The sequence below is a fragment of the Hippocampus guttulatus genome, chromosome 2 (genome assembly GCF_054856545.1).
Source record: "Hippocampus guttulatus isolate MCC_2025c chromosome 2, RoL_Hgut_1.0, whole genome shotgun sequence".
Lineage (NCBI taxonomy): Eukaryota > Metazoa > Chordata > Actinopteri > Syngnathiformes > Syngnathidae > Hippocampus > Hippocampus guttulatus.
In genome coordinates this window covers 19690938-19715692 of record NC_141262.1, presented here as the reverse complement: position 1 = coordinate 19715692, position 24755 = coordinate 19690938, and the positions used below count along the sequence as shown (strand labels likewise).

The window sequence follows — 24755 nt, the reverse complement described above, 5'->3', positions numbered from 1 at the left end:
CACACACACAAAATGTTCAGGTACTTTACAATCAGAAAATTAGCCTTCAATAAAATTGTACATGATAAAAACATACAGGGAGCAGACTAGCTGACCTGGAATTTGCAGATGATTTGGCTCTGTTAAGTCACACCCAGCCCGCACTCCAGGAGTTGACCAACAATCTGCATGAGCACGGAGTTAAGGTCGGTTTACGAATTAGCCAGGAAAAGACCAAGGCCATGGCCGTCGGACAGCACCAACACCTTCAACCACTCACTCTACACCAACATGACATAGAGTACATTGACAGCTTCACATATCTTGGGAGTAACATCTCAAATACAGGTGGTGTGGAGAAAGACGTCAACAGTAGACTTGGTAAAGCTGCGGGAGTGTTCCAACGCCTCCGCAACATCTGGTCATCGAAAGCCATCACTACGACCACCAAGCTACGCCTCTATATGTCAGTGGTTATCCCAACAGCGATTTACGCCTGTGAGACATGGATGAAGACAGCCAACATTACCAACAAGTTAGATGTCTTTCATCGGCGTTGCCTGAGATCCATCCTGAGGATCTCATGGAGAGACCACATCACCAACGAGGAGGTGATGAAGAGGGCAGGAGTGGCTGAACTGTCAGACATTGTCTCTGGAAGGAGAAGGAAAATGATCGGCCACGTACTCCGGCTGCCAAGAGAGAGACCGGCAAGTGTGGCCATGGACTGGATGCCAGAGGGTGGAAAGAGGAAGAGAGGTAGGCCAAAGAAGACGTGGAGACAGACTGCCAAAGAAGACCTCAGTGAGATGGGTGTCAGCTGGCATGGAGCAAGAAAGGTCGCCAGTGACCGGAACAAATGGAGGAGGCTCGTCGCCCAATGTTCCAAATGGGAGCGGGCGGAACTAACTAACTAAAAACATACGGTACTGACATAATAGAAAGAATGTAAAGAATGAACTGTTTTTGTCACATTTTTCTTCAATTTAATGGATATCTTGCTGATCCCTCTCGTGTGCACGCAGCATAATACAAATTGTACAAATTTACATGGAGACGGTCACTACTCAGTAAGCTGCAGTAATATAGAAGTAATTTTTCCCAGAGAATAAGGTCTATATGTTCTGCGAGTATAATCACATTACCTGTCTTCGCGTGTTGCTCCACCTTTTGTGTTCAAATATCCATTGCTTAAAGGGTTGTAACGCCGCAACCCCGTGATGTAATTCTCTTTGTTTCGTGTTAGGTTTGAAAGTAAACTTCAAATGGCAGTTTCAATCAAAATATGATGCCATTTTTGTGAAGAATCGGTCACTGTCCGTTTCCTGTGACGCGATGCGAATTTAGTTCAGTGCCATCATACAGAGCTCGTACCGACAACCTTTGCTCATGTCAAACTAAAGAATTGGCCACACGACGTCTCATATTTGGAAAAAAGTCTTAAGTCAGGTTACTCATATCTTAGGGCACCCCTGTATACTTTTTGTGGAATAAAACCATGGTTTAGGTCATAGGTGTCAAACTCAGGTCCTGGAGGGCCGTTGTGCTGCATGTTTTCCAAGTCTCCCTGTTCCAACATACCTGATTCAATGATCAGATCATCAGCAAGCTCTGCGGAAGCCTGACATTGAACCTGTTCATTTGAATCAGGTGTGTTGCAACAGGGAGACTTGGAAAACATGCAGGACAGCAGCCTTCCAGGACCTGAGCTTGACACCTGTGCTTTAGGTGAACACTTGCGCCTACGACACTATTGTATTTTTAATGTTGGCCATTAAGGTGATACTTGGAGAGCCAAGTATTTTTTATTTCGGGTGATAAACCACTACCTTAAATAAAACGCGAGGGTGAGAGGAAAAAAAAAGCCTTTCCAGCTGCTCCTGTTTTTCAATCTGGAGCCACTCAGGCACGTGTGTGAGCGCGGGTGCAATCGGAGCTGTTAAAACGGTGCGAAAGATCAATAGGATGTTGTTGTTAGCGGCGGAAACACGAGTTGAGGTGGCATCGCAGGTTGTCACGTGTGATGCTTGCGCTAAAGGCGCCTGTAAACAGTCAGCAGCTGTACGCCGGCTGATGAAACGGCTCAGGCCTGCATGAGGTAATAATCTCGGCCTTACTCAAAGGAGATGCGATGTATGCTACTACACTGGGAATTCAGCAGCAGCAGTAGCAAAGGGGTGGAGGAGGAGGAGGATATGCACCTCAAATGAGACTATTAATAGAGCCTCCACTCTCTTAACATGGAATCTATATTATTATGCGCTTCTTCAAAAATGAGATCAACTATATGGGTCAGTGGGATTTCTCCAAGAGTGGGGGGGACTACAAGAAACTTGGCTTGTTGCTGACAACAGATCTGAAGGAATTGAGCAAGTTATATGAAAATTATTTGGGCAGAGCTTTAATTAACACAGGCGCTTTTAAACTGATTGAAAAGGGAGCCTGTGTCCACGCTGACGACGGTGCGAGGATGGAAGGCCTCATTATTTCGCCCCACTCCTTGATTGTCTAAATAGGCTTCATCATATAAATAAAAGCACGAATGACTGGAAATGTTCAAAGGGAAAAATTATTTGGGGTCGTCGAAAATGATCAAATCTCTAGTAACCTCGGCGGTCCGCGAGGGCCCGGCACACGGGGACTTCAGTCTTTACGAGCCGGGTTTCATTTAGAACTCACACGCTTGCACTTCCGACAAGCAAACCACTACTCCACCCTAAACATCTGTCTCTCGCTCGCTCTCGGGGGAGCACGACAGAAACGTATTAACCTCCTTGCTGCTCAGGCTGCCCACAAATGACTGCGGTTATTAGCAGCGGGGCAAAAAAAAAAAAAAAAAGCAGCAGCAGTTTTCATGAGATATGATCAAATACAGTATAACACAACATTAGATACACCTGTGCAATCTAATGAGATCTCATACAGGAGCTGTATCCAAAATTGAGACATTAAAAAGATAATTCTCACTTGTGATGGGGTATTAATTTATATATATATATATATATATATATATACACACACACAAACACTTTGTTTTTGTGGTTGCAGTGGTGCAACGTAGTGCTTTTAGTAATTTACCATTCCAATCACTGCATGCTATAATAATGCACATACGGCTCATTATTAGCGCTCTGACAGTGTCAATGTGGTCATATTGGATTTCATTCGATTATGCACGTGTACGAAATGACGCATCGAGCAAGAGTGTATGTATCAGATGATGCAGAAGATAAGCGCTTAACTTTTTTTTGTGATGATGATTAAGAATATCATGGCCTCTGGCATGCTTTCCTCGCGTTGTGCGGGGCTTAAAAACCAACTTAAAGCTCATATCTTGATGTACACACCTCATAAAACATGTAACTTGCTGCATCTGCAGTCTTATAAGTTACTGTCCTCGGCATTATTCATGGCACTTGCGGTGCAGTAGATTCGGTAGAGTGCATATAAAGCTGTCAGAATACGATGAAAAAGGGTAACTGCTTCCATATTTAGAGAAATGAATAACAGCTGAGATTTATGAAAGATGTGCATGATAAACACAGTCACCAGTTTTTAGGACCCGTGACTTGTTTGGCTAAAACGGGAATCAAATGAAACTACATGACGTGACGAGTCTTGTTTACGTGTGAAAATCAGCTACTTTTCTGTACAGCGCTTGCGAAGCTGGCAACCAACCAGCATGCTATGATTCAGAGTGTCGATGGAACGTCATGACACATGCATTGTGGATGGACGACATTTACATTCAAGATTGAAAAGAATAGCAACATGCAAGTGGAGCAACTCATGGACAAGAAAGCCACAACAAGTCCAACACCGAACTTCACCCGTCGTGATTCAACCCACAAAGACAGAAAAGCAACGCTAACATTACAGCACTGAGGTATCTGCTCAACCAATAAGCGACCAGTCATGATAGCATGATAGTCAGGATGCTTGGAGGTACCTTGTGGATTTATTTCTTTTTGCCAGTGGAAAAGTGCCACAAGGGAAGTGAACCGCAGTCTAGCTAAATTTCCTGTAGGGGAAAAAAATTGGGTTTATACTCCCCATAGCCTTGCAATGCACTCTAATGGCACTAGCATGAAGGTCAAGATGAGTGTCAATGTATTAGCAAATAATCTAAGGTCATTATACTACGCACAGCCTGTAGGTGTATATTATGTAAATTTATGCCATATTATTAATTAGTGGGGTGTGTTCACCGTGAATTTACATTTGAGGGACGTTCCAATGGTTTACAGTTAGCATTTACGTACAGCGATTAGCGCATTAGCTTGCGAACGTTAGCAACACTAGTGTAGTCAGGCGTTCGTCATGTGTCAGACAAGTGGGGCACATTGTTTTACCACGTTTTACTTTGCAATACGTGTAAGTGTTTTATGTGTGTCTGTTACAGTTTTATACCTTCTTGAATCACCTCTACGGTGAATAAATTGCAAGAAACATCAACGGGTGTGGTCATTGAAGGAGTTATCCGTCTGTCTAGCCGCAGCGGGGACGTGGCGAGGGCAGAACTACGCAGTATTTTTTTTTAATCTAAGGAGGTTGTTTATCAGTTACAGACCCTACACATGAATATGAAATATCTGCCATTAAAACATCTGATCGTACTTTGTGTGCTCCCGATAATGTAGTCCTCCAAGACAGAAATCTTACACGATAAAATGTGATTAATAAAAGTGAAGAAGAAGAAGAATCCTAATGACAATCGGGAAACACGAGAGAAGGGAATGATGGTTGTCTGGGACTTTTTTTGTTTGTTTTGGAAACAACCTGAATTTCATGGATTGACAGCAAAAATAAGACTGTTGCAAAAATTCTGGAGACAGCGTTGAAATAGATTTAATAGCCTACTGAGCGAGTATGTGAGTTGTCAAATTTACGGCTGGTGTTATTGTCCTTTATGTTCGGGGTTTTTACTTCTATTGAGCACGTCTTATATTTTAACGTTAATGCGTATCCTATTAACACACATCAGACCAAAGGATAATTTTATAAAAGATCCTTAGTCAACATTTAATCTGTCTTTTGATGTCCTTGGTCAGGAATAGGCAGAATCAGGACAAAAACAAACAGTCTGATTATGTGTATAACAGGCCTATATCACATACCGTGTGTGGAAGTAATAAGTAAGCCTCAAGTCCTAACCGTAAAGTTTCAAACAAGTCCCAAGTTACTGTGGCCCAAATCCTGCCAGCCTATTCAAATCCCCTCCAAATGTCAAGCAAGTTGCATCATTACAGATCTGCAGCTTTCAGAGTTTTAGCTAAGCAAGAATTAATCCAACTAATTCATCCATAAAAGGGAGGTGGGGGCGGGGGGGGGGGGGGGGGTGCACCATATTGGGTAAAATCATTATTGGCTACACCGAACAGGATGTCAAAGTAAGAATAGCGAGACGACCTGCTAACAGAGTGTAGCACTGAACAGTGAGCAATGGATTTACTCATTTGTGTATGCCAAAGCCAAGATGGAAAATATGAAAAGGTACGGAAGAGTGAACGAATCACACATCAATTTGTTGATGTGAAAGAGATTTGCAAAAAGGGGTCCAGATCAGCTAACACCTTAGTAAGTGCATGCTGACAATGAGGATTATGATCGCGGTTTATTATGTAGCGTTCATACAATGTAACGGAATTGAACGTGTAAGATAAGATATCCGTTATTTGTCCCACACTGGGGAAATTTACAACTTATCATTTGTAAGTTTGTCATTGCTGAATACTGACTGCATGCTTTATGTAGTACAACGTAAATAAAGTGGGCAGGAATTGCGAAGAGGAATTTATGAGTGCAAACAAACCTAAAAATGTCAGTGAGCTATTTTTTTGAAAAAATAAATACTTCATAGATTTAAGTAAACAAGATATACACATGTGGAATACGACAAAGCGTTGACGTCTTTGATTTAACTTCCCTTCAAGTGGAACTTCCCTTCCACCTCTGCCACTCGCTCTCTCCGACACGTCTCCGATTCGCATATCTCCGATACACGGTAAGGCTGCCCCATTGATTGCCATTCGGTCCACCGCCTTCCTCTTCGTTGCTCCGAAATCCTTCAAAAATCACCTGAGCTCCTCAAAGCAGTGCTAGTCGCTAATTACTCTCTCACGCACCCCTTGTGCTCCCTTCAGCCGTCGGCTAGCGCTAAAACAATTTGCATCAATAGTTCTTTAACTTGAGACGAATCCTAAAGACACAGCAGTCTGCCCCGGCTTATACTATCAATGACAATGGGTTAGCGTGAATTTCTCCCCATTAAAGTCCCTTTGTGCCAGCGCCATGCTCTTTAGGGACAACGCCACATTTGTCCTCTTCATTAATGTCACTTCCCTAAAGCAACACATCATCACAGTGTAAAGCTTGGTCAAACTGTAATTGAAAAGGCCCAAGGGGAATTCCTGAGGTTTTGTACCATGGGAAGAGTAGGCGGGGGGGGGGGGGGGGGGGGGGGGGTGAGTAGTATCCCCCTTCACCAGAGCCACTCTACATCCATCAATGTTGAGTTGGACCCTTGGGGGTCTCTAGGAAATAAAACAGAATCATGTCAGGTACATCCAAATCTGGCGGGGCTGCGTGGCGTTGCGGCGAATCTGATGCGAACACGCTGGGCGAATGGAGCCACTTCAAGAGGGGGGGGCCGCGATCAGAAACAGAAATCCTTCCTTCAGATGTGGACTTCACAGGATTGATTACACAGCCGCCTCGCCATGCATACTGCAACAGATAAAATTAAACACTCGCGATTACGCACCGCTTTGAAACTTCCTGGATCATGATCAGTACCTTCCTTTTTTCTCTCTCCTCTTTTTTTTTCCCCAAGTTGAACTTCAAACGGCAGAGATTTGATAAAGTGAGCAAAAAAAAGTATCTTGCAACTAAACTGTCGCTTAATGAAACGCGATAGTTTTGAGAAAGCAAAGACAACAAGACCTCTTTGCGATGTACTTTTCTTTTTTTGTGTGTCAAATCTGAGGCGTCGTCGTGTTCTTTAGGTGCGACGATCAGAGCACCTGACATCCTCGAACAAATGTTTGCACAAAAAAAAGGACTTGGTAAAATGTGAATAATTAATCGGCGGCATTCAATTGTAACAGATAATTTCGTTAAGATGCCTCAGAAGTACAGAGAGGGAAGCGTGAGGATTAAAAATAAAAGGAAAAAAGTCTTGCGCGAAGCAAACGTATGAACACGACGAGGTGACCTTGCCGGGAAAAGGGGGACATTGGGATTCAAGCTGGGGGTGCGTGGAATTACAGTCATTCACTCTGTTGCATCTTGTTTGGTTTATTAATGACAAGTAATGATGGCGTTTGACTGATGCTTTAATAGCATGAATGACAACTGACAGTATTTTAACTAGACCGGGGGGGCGGGGGGGGATAGTCCCCAAACACATCTCACTACACTTTCCAACAACAGCAGCCTTCATACTATGCGTCAACAAACACCGGCAGGCGGCATCAAGATCCTTCCGGGTGACTTGTTTATTCAAGGCACGACTTAATCGTGAAGTACATCCTGAGTCGCTGAGCTCATAGGAGACCATTAGAGTAGATTTCCCGGAAAGTGTGCCTCATCACCTACTGTCAAGAAGTGGGTGAAGTCGGGCAAGGCACGAATGATGATGATGATGATGATGAAGGAGGGGAAGAAAGGAAAAGGGCATCTTTTTAAGAACCATCCGCAGGGGCAAACTGCGATGCTTCAAAAAAGACAACCATGTATTAGATATGAGGAGGGGCGGAGCCTTTGCCTGCGAGTCCAACTCATTGGCTGCAGGGGTTTTTTGGGGGGGGGGGGGGGGGATATGGTAACACTAGTAGAGAGAAAGTGTTCTCGAGGCTTCTCCTACAACTCCGTACAGACGCGTGCTGAGATTTTGTCTTTTTCACACCCAAAAAGTTGATCAACAGTGACTCGTCCTTACAACTTGGTTCATTTTTGACATATCTCCTTTTGTTTTTGGACATATAATGGCCGGCTGGACAGAAGAGGAAAACTTACTCGTAACACACAGCAAACCAGAAGATAATCATTTAGGATCACCTTTAAGCGACACCCGACAATTGGGTCTTTAAGGGGGGGGCTGAAATTAGTCTCAATTATCAGTATGATTATATGCTGCTCACGGAATGAAGTAGCTATCATTCTGTCAATTGTCCACCATGCAAAACGATCTACAGTTTCATTAGTACTAAATAATGCACCCTAAGATCTCTGCATTAAGATACAGCAGAAAAATAAGCATACTGTTGCCTTTAAAAAACACACACACACAAAATAATCTGATCCAGATCCAGAAGTATGATCCACAAGGTTTTCTTTCTTGACCAAGACTACAACTCTCCAAATGTTTGCAGAAATGGGACATATGCTTAATACCTTTTTAAAAAGCTGGAATCTGAGACAGCTTGTGATGGATCTCATTTGATCAGTGGCGGGACAGTCATTTGGTACCTAGGCCCTCAGTGATGACTTAAATGACTTAATCCACCCCTCAATGCCACCACACGCTGCAATTACAGAAGCCAACAATACGTATGAAAAAAGTGCAAAAGAACAGTACATATATAATAAGTACCATAAACATTATCTGGAGCAGGTTCTGAATCCTCATTTATCCGATAAAAAAACAAAACAAAACATCATACTCACCATAGATGTTCATTCTTAAATGTACTCATGTATACAATTGCTAAAGATATGTTTTACCAGTCAAAGTTTATTTTAGTTTGAGTCCGAGCTCCCCCACCGCTGCATTAGATTGTGCAGTTCTACTGTTCCTAATGTAGTGGCTGCATACTGCCATTGTGTGATGTGTAAACAAACCCTTACAGTGGTGAACCCTCACATTGTCCCGCAAGCGCTTTAATTGAGAGAACAGCTCAGACGCGAAGCAGATTACTTTTGCCAAGAGCGGCCGACGTGAGCTCTACGCAGATCGCCTTTTTATTCCATTGTTTCATCCTTTTAGGGATTGTTAATAGCTTCATAATTATTTTACAGCAGAATTTTCATGATGCATTGTTGACAGGGTCTCGAAAACTCGGGCTATGTATAAGGACGTGGGAGGGGGCGGGGGGAACGTACAGGAAGCTTCGTGCGATGAATAGAAACGGATGAGATCAAGACAAAAAAGGAGAAAAAAAAAAGAGTTAGCACTGAGGGGCGGATGAAAGACAAAGACGGTTGGGGCAGTAGCACCATTGGCTTAATCTGAGGGGGAGTCGCCATACATGCAGTCAAAAAGACATTCAGTTTGGCCATTATCGTCACTTAAAGTCAAAGCCGAAGACTGTACCTCCCCCAACCGTCGCCAAGTCAGCCCTCAAAACCCCGCAGACGCCGCCCAGCGTACGTTACACAAGATGCCACGCGCCGTTATGATGATGCAGAAAATCCAAAGAGCCGCTGTGACAAATGGGTCCACCAGCTCCCCGCCCGACGCACAGCTGGGGCTTAAACGCGCCGCGGCTTGGAAGAAGCGCAACACATAGGCGCCCCAAACAGAATGGCTTTATTTACATTAGCTTGACGTAACGCCCAAAATGGCTGCCTGTCGCTAGGCAGAACGCGCCCGTGTAAAGATGGTGGGCCCATAGCCAAGCGGCGAACTCGCAGAGCGAGGATCGTCGCGCCTGCAGGGGAGAAGGGCGTGGCCCGTTTTACTGACTTGACAGGCAGCCGACTCATCTTCTGTAACCGAAATGTTTCACACAGTCACGAAGGTTTATAAGAACAATCATGACAACGGAATATCCAAAACACGTAGCAAGGTGGGGGTTTTTTTTCATTTTGCATAAAATAACGTTTCAGCACTTCAATTGTGTCTTTTCGTTGTGAATATCACATAAAAGGTAATATTTGTGTCATGTTTTGCAAGGTGGTAGTTGTTAGGAGGACCCCAAAAAGCAGGGAGGAGCAGGGTGGATTGACCAAAATATATTTTACAAAAACACAAACCGGAGTACGTAGAAGAAACAAACTCCAAAAACTCACCCAAATAAAGTCCAGCAAAATCAAAGTAGTAAAAAAACCCAAGACAGAAAACAAAATATGACACGTGCACACAGCAACAAACAAACAGCAACAATGACCCAACACAGAGTGGTCGGGCATCAAGTCTTTTAAAGTGGCACTAATTACACAATGACCAACAGGTGTGCAACTGCAGGCAGAGCCCTACAGTGCCACCTGTTGGTCACAAACAGATCCATGACAAGTTGAGCATATTTTGATTGGAAGCACCTTTGCTTGCAACATCAAAAGAGATGCCAAAATCTCCAATAAGACAATCCCTCACGAACCATCCTATATATGATGATATTAGGAAATATTACCATCCCAGTGACTCGATTTGTTGTAGTTATAGTATTTAGCGGTGTCGAAATGCTTCTAATATCGCAACAACATCAGAAAGGCAATATATTGGGAACCCCACTCAGCAAACAACCACGACAATAAACATATTGCTAGCCTAATAGTGTGATTGTCCAAGTCGTTGTTATTTTGATTTTGTTAAAACAGTGTTTTTTCTTCATATGTGTACAGATGACAAAGGCTGAATGGAGGCAACTGAACCCTTGGACAATATGCATAATTTGTTTCATTTTTTTAAAATTGTTTTGGGGGGCAGGTGACATTGGCTAAAATGCTTTTAGGCTACAATAGCTTTCGGATAATATCTCTCAAGCTACATTAAAACTGAGCATTTATATGTTTTAAAGGCAGGTTTTTGCTCAACAAAAAAATTATTCTAGTTCAATGACGAAACCAAACTTCATTTGTTGACTTATTTAACATGAGAAAGCCCAAAACTATTAGAACATTCGTCAGGTCTGTCAGTCTGCAGGCAACATCAATCACTTTATCTTGATCTTACAATACACAGTGACATGTGTGTGAACACCAAGAGACTGTCGGGCAAAGCAGCTCCTAAAATGCAAAAAGCGCATCAACAACATGTAAACGTGCCTGCAGATGTAACCCAAAGCGTCATGCTGCTCGACATTCAGCTAATCACAATGCAGAAACAACCTCATCACCCCCCCCTCCCCTCTTCTCACATGCTGTATCACCTATCCATCCACTTTCCGATACACTCATCCTCATAAGGGTCGCGGGGGGTGCTGCAACCTATCCCAACTGTGTTCGGGCAGTAAGCGGGGGACACCCTGAACCGGTTGCCAGCCAATTGCAAGGCACACAGAGATGAACAACCATCCGCGCTCATACTCATGCCTAGGAACAATTTAGAGTGTTCAATCAGCCTGGCATGCATGTTTTTGGAATGTGGGAGGAAACCGGAGTACCCGGAGAAAACCCACGCAGGCCCGGGGAGAACATGCAAACTCCACATAGGGAGGCCAGACCTGGAATTTAACCCGGTACCTCTGCACTGCGAGGTTGACACGCTAACCACTGGACCAGCGTGCCGCCATGCTGTATCATAACTTTCAATTAATCACCATCTAGACACATGAGATTAGTTTTCATTACGTTGCAAGGCAAGAAATGTCTGAACCATAAAAAGTTTGCTGTACAGTAGTCAGAAGGTTAAATGAGGAAATCCTCATCATAACTTGGTATGAATGGAAACCGGGAAATGAATTCATAAACAGTCAACACCGCAGGGAAAATTGAACATACTTTTCCGCTTGTCACTCAACTGAATGCTTGAATTAGTCGGGCCACTGTAAGCGAACGCTTCAAAGATATGTTAAAATGGGATACTTTTGACCTCGCGTCTTTTTGATGGAGGGCCATATAATGACAGACGTCATCCACGTGTTTCATGGCGTTAAAAATGCTGACATGCGACAGGTACAAAGTTTGGCTGCCGGCAAGTGACCTCATTCGTCAAATGTGCAGCCAGTGCGGTCACTGCAATACCACACACAAACACACACACACACACACACACACACACACACTTTGAAATGTCATCAACTCAACAAATTGGTTAGTTGGTTTCTGTTCACTTGATCTTTCTTTCTTGAAGTTTTAGGTTCTCCAGTTTTAAAACTATGGGTCAAAGATACATGCACAAAATGTATTGGTGTTACAATGCTCACATTTATTGACATGACATGACATGACAATACTACAGAGTACCTCAAAAAGGCATCCATTGTCCCATCGATGTAAACAAACAATATTCATTGAAAATATTCTACTGTTCAGGTGAACGTCGAAATGTAATCATAATAAATAAAAGCTTTTGCACTGTATAAAAAGGTTGGAGTCTCCAAAACGCCATACGTTTATATATATATATATATATATATATATATATATATATATTTTTTTTTTTTTTTCATTTCATTAACCTGTCACACATGTTTTTAGAAAGTGGGAGGAAACCGGAGTACCCAGAGAAAACCCACGCAGGCATGGGGAGAGCATGTAAACTCCACACAGGAAGGTCAGAGACGGAATCGAACCCCGCACCTCTACACTGTGAGGCCGGCGTGCTAACCAGTCTTCCACCGTGCTGCCCCAAAATGATAGATAGATAGATAGATAGATAGATAGATAGATAGATAGATAGATAGATAGATAGATAGATAGATAGATAGATAGATAGATAGATAATTTTTTTCTACCTGGGACAATACAACTCTATTTCAGTATCCTGTGTCATCTCATCTTGTGTTGGATTTCCGCACTGTGGAAGTGACAAAGCATTTTACGACTTGTCAGTGCAGCAGAAGTTGAAATATTTCTTATTTTAGTTTTTATAAAGACTTAAGAGTCAAAGTGAGGAGCTCCAAGTGTGTTTGTGTGTGGGAGAAGTTACCGCATGATCAAGTGGAACCACAATCTGTCAACGACATGAGACAAACGAAGAAATAATTAAAGGGAGCTGCGTTTATTTAACACCTGAAAATATTCGACAAACAATTGCCGCGTGGTGGTGATGACATCACTGCATAAGGCTTCTCAACCCTCCCGCACTTGACACCCACGCCAGTAGTTCAAACCATTTGTGGCAAACCAACAACGGAAACCCACGATATAAATTCATCAGAAATCCTGCTTTTTTCCCCCCGCCCCCTTAAATTGTGAGCTTCCTATGGGGATAAATAACGAAATAAATCAATGAAGTTGACCACAAGTGCGCATCTGATCAAAGGGAATATAGAGACACTTTAATAAAATATAGAATACATGGTTAATTATACAGCAGGCTTATGTACAGCAGAGTATAGTAAAAGTGAATGCTAATCAAGACGCCTTTTCATCTATAACACCCAAGTGGATGCTCACGTTGCACACAAATGCGGAAATGTACATTAAACACATACGAGAACACGCGTGTGCAATGCACGATATCGAAAACTATGAAGCCTCGCACCATTACAATGCTTAAGCCTATGTGACGAATAGGAGCTGTTATGAGAAGATATCTCAGATATAGCAACATACAATGTGTCTGACGGCAAATTTACATTCAAAGATCCCCACATTGGAAGGGTTTATATTCATACATGTAAAGGCAGAAGTAGGTTTCATGATGATTAAGAAAAACACACACGCACGCACAGCAGCCCACAAATAGACATGTGCAGGATGTAAAAAAATAAATATGTCATCACCCACTGTGGGAGTGGGTATGTCAAAGCAAACACACAAAAAAGGGGGGGGGGGGGCTATTAGAACACAATTCACAACTGATCACTAAATATGTAACACGACAAGCACAAAAAGGTACACGGAGTGCTCGAGCTATGAAACACACCCACCGGACGCATCATTAGGTACACCTGCGCAATGACAGAGCCAATACAAGCAGCGTTTTAATAATACGAAATGGGGGAAAAAAATTACATTCAATGATGGTAGGCTACACTGTAAAAAATAAATAAATAATAACAACAATCGTAAAGCAGCTTCGGAGATTCTGATGTGCACTATTGGTTCTATATAGCACCACTGTCGGCTACATCCTATTCCTGGTTCTGTATCGCGACCCATGATTTTCAATGATATACTTCAATGGAGTGCTTTAGAGTTTTGATTCTCAACGTTTGCAACCAACGTTTGCAACAAGTACAACTCTTGGGCTCGTCTTGGTGCCTCTCGAGCGGTACGCATAAAGAATGGCTAAATTTAAGACACATCAAATGTGTGTGATTCAAATCATGTAATAAACACATTTGAATGAAGCTTACATGTGTTGATCCTCCATCCATCCATCCATCCATTTTCCGAACCGCTTAATCCTCACTAGGGTCGCGGGGGGTGCTGGAGCCTATCCCAGCTGTCTTCGGGCAGTAGGCGGGGGACACCCTGAATCGGTTGTGTGTTGATCCTGTTGAACCTTTTTTAATCCAGTACAATGCATTTCTCAAGTAGAGTTGAATTTTTCCTGAATTTTGAAGTACGGTAGAATATAAAATTTCCATTTGTTATGAATGAGTTGGTTTTAAAAATTCAAGTATTTTGTTTTTGGAACCTATGTAATACATTTTAAGTACATATTTATTTTCTGATAAAGTATTTAAGCGCAATATACCTCATACAAATAAAACTGCTGCCTTGTTTTTAATTGAACACTTGGGCCTAATAGGTTACTGTATTTTAATGCTGTTGGTAGGCCACTGAGTTGCAAAAGTTTGAAAACTATTGGTTTAGAGGTTCTCGTACATATAATATCCAGTAACTATTTGGTTCTCAATAAGTGTTATATACTGTAGAACCAAAATTGGAAAATCATTGTTTCAATATAAATTTATAAAACCGCTACAAACCGATGCTCGGTCATACTAAAAAGCACTTCTCCTAAGCCAAAGAACCACATTTGTAGAATTTTTTTTCTTTTTTTGGGGGGGGGGGGGGTGAAGTCATGCTACACATCATAATGATGCATTTTTCCAACTTTGTCTGGGATGGATTAACTACAGCTTTATTTGGGGGGGGGGGGGGCTGCATGTGCAAAGAGATGGATGTGTTTATCGTTTTCTACGTATGTCTGAATGTCATGTTTTTTGTCCACTTTGCAGTTATGTTTCCCTCAGAGGGCTGTTATGACGATCAAAAGCCAAGGAAACGTATATTGGCCTCATCGTATTAAAAATACATGACAAACTGATGGAATACTAGTTTCAAACTAGTTGTGCAATACTCTTCTTTTGTCATTCTGCTCACTTGAACATTTACACTGTGTAATAACTCTGCAATTTGCAAGACTTCAACGGAGGAATATCTGAATCTTTGCACATTGTATTCACACTTTTGTCTTTTTTGTTCCAACTAGGCTAGTACAACTGCCAAACTCCGAAAGTCCTTTTTGTTGATAAAATGATCAGCATTCATCTTTTGTTCTTTAAATTGCTCTCTATTTTTTTATCTTAGTCTTTTTATGATTGGAGGGAGACTTTTGTGTTTTTATCAGGCGTATGACAAATAAACATATTCAATCTTAAAAGTCAGAAGTAGAGGAAAATAGTCAAAGTTCTTTCAACTATTTTACCACATTATTTTCAAAAGCTTGGGATTAAGTTCACAAAAATGTGATCCCTACACGATTAAGTGAAGCCAATTTGCAATCTTGGGATAGATTTGAGGGGGGCGGGGGTTGGGGAGGGGGACAGAATTTGCTTTAGTGGGCCTCACAAAATGATGTGAATGGGCCAGATCTGGCCCACGGGCTTCAGGTTTGACAACTTTATATATATATATATATATATATATATATATATATATATATATACATATATATATATGCGCTAGAGACAGATTACCAATGTATGAAATTGAATTCTGCAGGTGTACCTAATGAAATGTCCGCTGCTCGTCAGACGTACGGTTAGGAGTCCACGCCACTGTGACACGTATACCACCCGTTGATGAAGCCTTTCTGGAAGTGCGGGGCTGATGGGAAAGTCCTGCACGAGGCGCTCTGGTGCTGGAAAGTGTGGCCGGTCTGGCTGCAGTGGTACTGGGCGGACTGGGCCCTGGGGCTGCCGCCGCAGCTACCGGTGCTGTAGGAGCCTCTCTGGAGCAGCAGCGCGTCCAGCAGGGGCTGCGACCTGTTGTCAAAGCCGAGGGGGAGACGTGACCTCGAGTCGTCCGGACTCCCCGGGGACAAGGAGGTCACGTCCTGGATGGGGCTGAGTAGCGGGGAGTCGGAGCCGGGATCGCCCGGATGCGAGTCAGCGGAACCAGCCGAACCAGAAGCGGCGTTGGCACCGCTCCGAGCGTCCCCGCTGCAGTGCAGCTTCATGTGCTTGCGCAGGGAGCTCGGGTGCGTGTAGCACTTGTCGCAGCCTCTCACTTTGCACGTGTACGGCTTGTCGCTGGAGTGGACGTGCGAGTGTTTCTTGCGGTCACTGCTGTTGGCGAACCGCCGGTTGCAGCCGTCGAATTCGCATTTGAAAGGCTTTTCACCTGGACGTGCACATGGGGGAGAAAGGGAGGCGGCGAGGTTAGAACCACTGCACATGCCAGCATGACTGGCACCAGAGAAGTAATTATATCATGATAATTATCATGGTGTGGATTTCCTCCCTCGTGTTAAATAAGGCAGAAATAAATCCCCGTCCTCCTTGTAAGTGAATATCTAAGGTAATCAAACGTAAGCATTGTTATTTTTGAAAAGACAGCTCCTCGGGTGTAGCCAATGTTTTCGCGGATTCGTGCAGCGTATCCTGAAGTCACCTTTCTTACTCGAGTTGTAAGTTGTACTTGTATTTACGAGACAATACATCCTGATTTATAGAGCGCTTTCACAACGGCTGCAGCTGTAACAAAGCGCTTAACGAAACCGTGAACATGAAGTAAAATAATGAACACAAAACATATTACTATTATTATTATTATTATATCATCATTATATTTCAGCCTCGTCACATCCAAGCAACCCCAAAGGACGCTCGCAACAAGTGACAGAGTGACTTTCATTCGTAAATGTAGGTCAAATTGCATTGGTGCGTTTGCCTCGCGGTTGCCAGGGAGAATTATTGCAATGTCTGTGGGGTTTTTTCTCTTCCTTCTTTTCTTGCACTGCACTGCACACATGGGCCAGATAATCATAAATACATATTCGGTTTCACAGATCCCTCCAAGTGAATGACTTTTATTGAAATAATAAAAACTAAAAACGAGACAGTGAATGTACTTTCCGGATATAAGACTCACAGCATGGGGGCAGGTCGTTTCCTGCTTTCATTAGGCAAACAATTTACGGGGGAAGTAATAGCATATTTGTTTTACTAAACTCCTTGTTGTTATTGTTATTATTATAATTATTAATTAATTTTTATTATAATTATTATTATAATTATTATGATTCACTGCATTGTGTGATTTTACGCTCACAGTAGCAGCTTCATTGATTTCAAATGGAGTTTTAAATCAAATATTTAAAAAGAAATAATGAAAATGAAGGGAATCGTCACCCGCCATTCTTGCAAGTGCTCGCATTAGTGGTGGTAGTGGTCGTAACAGTGGTAACAATTATATTATTAATCGAGTGTTTATTTTCACAGTTATGACCCCCGCAACAGCGGCTTTATTGATGCCTTAAACAACAAAAAATCCAACGTTACAAAAAATATGGAGGCCAATACAACGTATTGACATCGAATTAGGATTGTGAATAAGGACAGTAAAAATGATATTAAAATAGATCATCGTGATTACCAAAAAAGGGGCCTTATAGTGTCAACGTATAAATGCGTCATTTTACATCTTGTCTTCCTACGCGATGGGCCTTCTCTGTGCTGCCTCCTTGCCCACGCTGTCATGATGTCTCCCCTCTGATGTGCACACGAGGGTGGGGATCGTTCCTGGGAGGCACGCGCATCACGCGCGTAACGGCCACGTCACGAGCTCTCCGGTGTCCCGGGATTTATTTAATAATTTCACTTGAATGAAGTGGGAGCGGCCCCCCTGTCCTGCACAGACTATATATACGCAAAAGTGGCGCTCCGCTGCTCTACTCGTTCTTGCAGCTGCATGGCCGCGAGAATTAAGAATAATAATAATCATCATCATCATAATAATATGAATCATTAAAGAAGAATCGTGGCCTACAAGTGTGGGCCGTGGGGTCACTATTTGGCACGTCCACGATAATAAACATTTATGCTGCACGAGGGGCCATAAAAAGTGCAGCGAAATGCTGTTTGCCTCACAGCATCTAATGACTTAATAGCTTCCTAAACGAATAAATAAGCAGTTTAGAACCTACGGAGAGCCATATGCAAAGTTTGTTGTGAAAATTCCACATTGCGTCAAAAGTGCACGAACGAACCTGTGTGCGTCCTCTTGTGGATTTTGAGGTTTTCCGATCTGGCGAAGAACTTCTCGCAGCCGTGGAAGGGGCACGGGAAGGGCTTCTCCCCGGTGTGGACCCTGACGTGGTTGACCAGCTTGTATTTGGCTTTGAAGGGCTTCCTGTCGCGGGCGCACCTCTCCCACTGGCACACGTACTCGGCCTGCTCCGCTCCGCCGACGTGCTCCACGGTCACATGGCTGACCAGCTCGTACATGGTCCCGAAGGCTCTGGAGCACGGCACCGCCTTGCCGCCGGGCCCGTCCGACGAGCTCCACTTGCACACCAGCTCGCTCTTGACTTTGGCGCACCTGAGGAGCGCGTCGCCTCCACCTCCGCCTCCGCCGCGGTGCGCGAAGGGCTTGTAGAGCCCCAGCAGCTGCGTGACGAGCTGCCGGCCGCCCCCCTTGGGACTCACGGCGCCCCCGTATGGGTGGCCACGGGTGAGAAGGTCCCCAGGTAGACTCAGCATCATCTGGCCGGGCTCGCTGCCGGAGGCCTGCTCCTGGAAGCCGCATGCGAAAAAGGCGCCGGCTCTGGCGTCCCTGCAGCCGGCCAAGTCGCGGTAGCGCGCCATCCCGCCATGCTGGTTCCCCCGTGACGATGCCAGCTGGTCGGTGCCCGGTGGCATGCCGCCTCCGAGGAGGAAGCCCCTGGGGCCGCTGTGCTCTAAGTAGCCCGGCTCGGCAAAGTGGGGGAGCGTGTGGTCAGCGTATGCACTGGACCTCGCCTCGGGGTAGTCTCGCAAAGAGTGCGAGGGGCAGAGTTTTAAGGAAGTGCCAGTGGGGAGTCCCGTGTGCTCCCCTGCCAAAGGTGGCAGCGCCACGCTGGGTTCGCCGCTCCTCTCCCCGGGGTTGAGAGGGCAGCCACTGAACCGAGCCAGGCTTGTCATGTTTGGGTGCAAAGTTTGCATGCGGCGAATTGGGGAATTTTTTTTTCTTTTGGAGGAAAAAAAAAACTCCCAAACAAACAAACACACAAAGCGGGATAGCAGGTTTCAAAATATCTGCTCCCAAATTCCCTTTGATCATCTGCATGTGAAATTGTTGGCCGTGAACTTCGCTGCGGAAAGACGCACCGGAGTGCTCATAGTTGCCGCGAGTCCCATCCCGCCTCACTTTTCTTTTGCCCTCTTGATTTGTGCCAATAACCGTGGTAGTAAAAGTGCCCCCGCAAACAGGCCACGGCGCAAAATATAAAAGCACAGCAGGCAGAGCGGCTTTTTTAAATGGGAGCTTTGGGATTGGCTGGAATGCGCCGTGATTGACAGCCACTGGGGTCTGTTTTTTTAAAAAAAAGGGGGTTGGGGCGGTCTGCACAACGCGGGCGCTCGCTGCACGACACCCTTTTCAAATCGAGCAGAGAAAATGCTTTGAAAAGTGCCAGCAATACTCCCAAATATTGCTCGGGGCGCTTTTCTTGGCCCACCAAGACAAACCGGCAGTGCACAAAAAGAAAAACGTTCATCACCTGCATAGTCCGCTGATTGATTATGACTGCAGCAAAACACAAGACAATTGCAGTCCCACGTCTGAGTTGGTTTTTAATTCCTCTGGAAATATTAGCCACGACCCCCCCTCCCCCCCCAACAAAAAAAAAGAAAAAGAACGAAAGAAAGAAAGAAAAAGGCACCGTGCGTCCAGGGTGATTACCGTCAACTTCTGATTGGAATTCCAGATTTTCAAAACGTGGAAAGTTGTGCAAACCGCAAGCTAAGTGTTTTCTACACTCGTGTTTGTTTGTTTTTTACGGAACAAAATACGGAATGTATTTAATGCAACACGTTTGAGCCCTGTGCTGCACAATCATTCAACTCATTAATAACCATGAAAGGTGCGATTTGCTTCTTGCTGCAGCTCGGTTCTATAAAAATGCAAATGAGCTCATGTGACAAACTCGCTTTCCAACTATTTCACTTGCACAAACATTGCATTCATCCACGCACAGATTTTTTTTAAATATTGATTTGTTCTACGACGAATATAAACTCAAAACATGAATCCCACTGTCCTGTAGCAGGCAGCACTGACATTTTTATGGTACATGATAAACGCGAGCCTTTATGCTGACGTCATCTGCGGAGGTTCCTCGACAGTGACAAAGCCAAAATCACAAGTGGGGCCACAAAATATGACAGAAGTGACAGGAATCAACTGCCGGTGCAGGTCAACCTTTGACCCCGTGTATTTCCGAAAATGAGTCGAGGTTGAAGGTCATTGAAGGGCAATAAAGGCAAAGGTTTCAATCTCTCTGCACAGGACAATCTGCACACGACAATCTGCCTTTCTTTGGGTTTCTTTGGGTTTAAAAGAAACGCAAATGACACAAAATAAATAAACATGGTTCACCTTCTGGCATTGGATTGAGTAAAAAAAAAAAAAATACATTTATATTGTCTATTGAATTATTATATATTGACAAACGCATATATGTATCTAAAATCTGCCATTGCATGTGCACTACATTAATTCATCTCTTCGCAAGTTTAATAATTGATGAATGGACAAAACTGCAAGACTAAGTAACAATTTGTGCCGTGCTTTGAACAGACACACAGGTGTACATTAAAATTACAAAAAATATAACCCAACATGGTTCCCAACTTCATTTATTCCCACGCATCGCATAAAGCAACGTTGAAGTATCGTTTCAGATTTTTAGACAAGCCCGTGCGATTTTTATCACCTGTTTGTATTTGAACAAATGCCACGCTTTCCATGGCGATTCGTTGTGAGACAGGCCACATCGAGTCTTTTGTGATTTTAAATATGTGCCTCACCTCAATGATTAATGGTGTCACATCCAAAGGGAGCAAAAATCAGTGGTGGGGCAGTGACAATATGTCAAACGGATGACAAAGAACACACGCCGGTGTTTTTTGCAATATATGAACACCGTCTCATTCATGGGAGGTTCTTTTTTTTTTTTTGGGAGAAAGAGAGAGAGACTCCCATGGGGGCCATATTAAATTTATGAAAAAAAGACCATCAAACTAGCTCACAAAATATTGAATTTTATGGGCAATTGTGGTCACCACGTTTCCAGGCTCTTTTTTTATAACACTTCCTCTGCTTTTATTTGTATTTACAATTGGATGACCGGCCAAGGCCAAATGCCCTCATGGGCTGTGTATGGCCCACAGGTTGCAGGTTCACCACCCCCGCCCCCCTGCTCTAATGAACCAAAGCCTGCATCCTTTTTCGACTATAAATCATTTTAGACAATTTGACCTTGACTTGCTTGCATTTGTGTCTCACATCTTATTATTGAGTGGTCATGCATGTAGTATTACTCTGTGTGTGTGTGTGTGCGTGTGTGTGTGTGTGTGTGTGTATATATTTATAGGTAGCTGTGTCCGCTTGGAGACAGATGCTTCGATAAATCAAGCGAGAGCTGCCTAATTCCACTACATCAGTGAGTGTCAAACTTCCAAGTAATACCTGGAATACTTTCTGTAGTTCTCCAAGTAAACACGACCGTCATCAAGATTGAGTACAGTAGTGTAGTAGGCCCAAGTGTTCATCAAAAATCAGGCACATTTTATTCCTAAAAAGTAGATTTAATACTTTGGGTACTCTATGCACAGTTTGAAGATGAACCCCACACTTGAATGTTGTTAGACTAATAGCATACTTAGCAATGTCGTTTCAACTTAGTCACAATAGCAATAAAAATAGAAAAGCAAATGTGTTTGCTCGGAATTTTGTTTTTTTCTTTATGTCTGGGTAAATTCTCAGTCATCCAGCTCACTAAACCCATAAAGGTGGAATCGAGGCAATTGGATTATGATTACTGTCAATATCAATGAATCAGTAGATTACGGTTTTTGATCAATCTGATGAAAACATTTAAACAGCTGTCAGAAAAATGATTTTTTCTTTTTTTTAATTGACAGTGCAGAAGCAAAGTCATAATGTTTCAGCTACTGGTTTGGTTTTCTAACAGCTGTCAGAAATATGTCAAAAATGTTGAGAATTGTTTTCAATGTAAAAGCAGATGATTGCAAATGTCTAATTTTGGGGGGAAGGACAACAGAAATTAGAGAACATTTTCAATTCCGAGAATATGAACAATATGTAGTTGGTCTCTACTTGATTCGTCCATAACGAGAGTCGTCGATGATGCGATTAATTGTCACACCTCGAAATAAATACTAAAAAACAAACAGTTGTGAAAGCTCAAACGCAACTGTTATGAACTTCAAAGTACAACACAGCTGCCCTGCGCTTGCTGTGCAAGCCCGCATGCCACACTTTGAGAATCCCTGCGCTTCACCAAATGTACAGACGGTAAAGAAGTCACTCAAGAAGACCACATAACATGTATGACGACAGCTGCACGAACATGGTAGCATGACTCTTGGACAAGTGTGATAGCCTGCTTACACACGAATCCACTGAGAACAAGCAGTGACAAAGCACATCATGATGCATGCATGGTGTACTCCAATAGAAAAAGTCAACTCATGACAAGTTAGTCCAAGCACCATTGTTTATGCACAGGACATCTGACTCATCAGCTTAAAAAAATGTGATGAAGTGATAAACAGGCGCCACATATACCAAATTTGTTTAAAAAAATAACGAAATAAAAAATGGTGAATTTGGCCAAAGCACAACTAGCTTTGGAGGTTGGGGGTGGAGACAATAAGACAGGATGCAAATGTGGCATGCTAAATGACTGTACGAGAAAAATTCAAGTGAGCCATTATGGCATCATAATTTTGCTGGGATATTGTCGGAAATCCATCGTGCTTTGAAGGAGAGCGCGAACAAGACGACAATTCCGGGAGTGGGATTAGGCAGCCCAACAACAAAAACATGCATACAGTCAACCCAACAATACAACTAATGGAACATTGCATTCATTCGGCAGTACAGTTCTGCATACGCAGTGTCTGCATTGAGAGAAAGATGAACAGCATCGTGCACATGAAGTCACTTGACTCTTTATGATGGGAACCCAATGAGAGCCAAGAATATACTCCACAAAGACAATTAGACTCCATTTTGATTCACACAAATTCAGATATTGGCAAATATTTCACAATGTGTTTATTATGGTGGCAATTGTACTGCATATATATATATATATATATATATATAACTCTTGGGTATGTTGCAGCAATCCAGTCGACCGCCATAATATGGTTCAATTCATGTAATTCAAGTCTATCTAAATGCTTTTTATTTTTTTAGATATGCAAGTTCTTTTGAATCATCCAAGCACAGCTTTTGCTACAACAAAACATAAAAAAAGCACACATATCAATTTTTTAAGCAAAAAATAATAATAATAATAATCATTCCAATGTATCTATTTCTTCTACTGAATGCACTCCACTACAGTCTACTGTAAACGCAATATAAAATGCGGCTTTACCATTGAATTGCAGCAGCATGCATGGATGGATGGATGGATGGATGGGCGTGCTTGCCCTCTCACGTGAGTTGTGCTCTAGATTATTGCACCACTGCAATATTGTCATCGTATTGCACGGCGCGCATGCTCAGTGGCAAACAGATTATGTTATAACCAATGAGGCACCCCCACAAACGGCCGGGCGATGAGGTAATCCCGAGCCGAGATAACAAAATAATCAAATTATACACAGCACACCCATGGTAAAACCATTATATAATATTACACATGATATAATTAGTACAGTTGCTGCATGCTGAAATAATGGGAAAGTCCTTTAACCTGGGGAAGGGAATTAAAATATTAAAGGGAAATATTACATTTTAAAAATGGACAGAATATTAATTAATTGAAAAGGAGAGGCAAAATGTCAGAGCATGTTCATATATATATCTTTGTTTTTAACGTTCTGAAAATGTTTTTAAGACCTGAGTGCTCACATTTGCATTTTTATTGTCAGAAAGAGCAAAATCTATCACATTTAATAAGTCTACATGAGCTGTGCTCGTCAGGCACGTCTTGTTTCCGTTTGTCGCTCCTTCCAAAAGCCATATATTTTTTCCCCTCCTAACATTTATTCTCCCTTGGAGCGAGAGCGAGCGTGGCCTCGTGAACGCGCACAGCCAACAAGGCAATAAAATATGGAGGAGAAACGAGGAGAACTTAAACAGCTTGCTCGTCACTCGTCGAGGGTTCAAAAAAGGTCGCCGTAAATCTCGCGCGGCGAACTCAACGATTGTGCGCGTGCACGACCACGCGCGTGAGAGTGGCAAGGGAAGCAAGCGTGAGCGTGTGTGTGTGTGTGTGTGTGTGTGTGTGCGCGCGCGCGCGCGCGTGTGTGTGTGTGTGTGTGCTACGTTCTCAGTTTTTTTGCTCCAAATTTTGCAGTTTTTGTGCGAAAATGCCGCAAAGTGTCAACTTCGAGCATACAAACAGGCCTAAACTATGTTCACACACACACGCGTGGCAAAAAATAATGATCCCGCATGCAGCCCCGCCCCTCGAGGCGAAACAACTACTGTACATATATCACGCATGCTGCCTTCGCCGTCATGCAGAAAAG

The 24755-nt window shown here is 43.2% G+C and overlaps 1 protein-coding gene and 1 long non-coding RNA gene across 7 annotated transcripts in view; both read right to left on the bottom strand.

Moving 5' to 3' along the window:
- LOC147208831 (uncharacterized) overlaps positions 1–24755 on the bottom strand; it is a 104661-nt gene that overhangs the window by 25946 nt on the left and 53960 nt on the right. The window contains exon 1 of one of the 6 annotated variants that reach the window (XR_015097879.1): positions 9293–9568. The exons of 3 other annotated variants lie outside the window; for them this stretch is intronic. This is a non-coding gene — a long non-coding RNA (uncharacterized LOC147208831). 2 more of the 6 variants (XR_015097897.1, XR_015097909.1) reach the window with 2 other exon arrangements.
- zic6 (zic family member 6) lies at positions 13112–24746 on the bottom strand. The gene is made up of 2 exons (XM_086101198.1): positions 18251–24746; positions 13112–16383 (listed from the first exon to the last, which is right to left on the bottom strand). The coding sequence occupies exons 1-2, from the start codon at positions 19182–19184 to the stop codon at positions 15803–15805; spliced, it is 1515 nt and encodes a 504-aa protein (XP_085957324.1). The 5' UTR covers positions 19185–24746; the 3' UTR covers positions 13112–15802.

What these genes read in the sequence shown, in the direction of transcription:
- zic6 (XM_086101198.1), bottom strand. Translation starts at nt 19,184, where the DNA reads ATGCAAACTTTGCACCCAAACATGACAAGCCTGGCTCGGTTCAGTGGC. An exon ending in CCACAAGAGGACGCACACAG is followed by an intron (nt 16,384 to 18,250) that starts GTTCGTTCGTGC and finishes GTGCACGTCCAG; the next exon opens with GTGAAAAGCCTTTCAAATGC.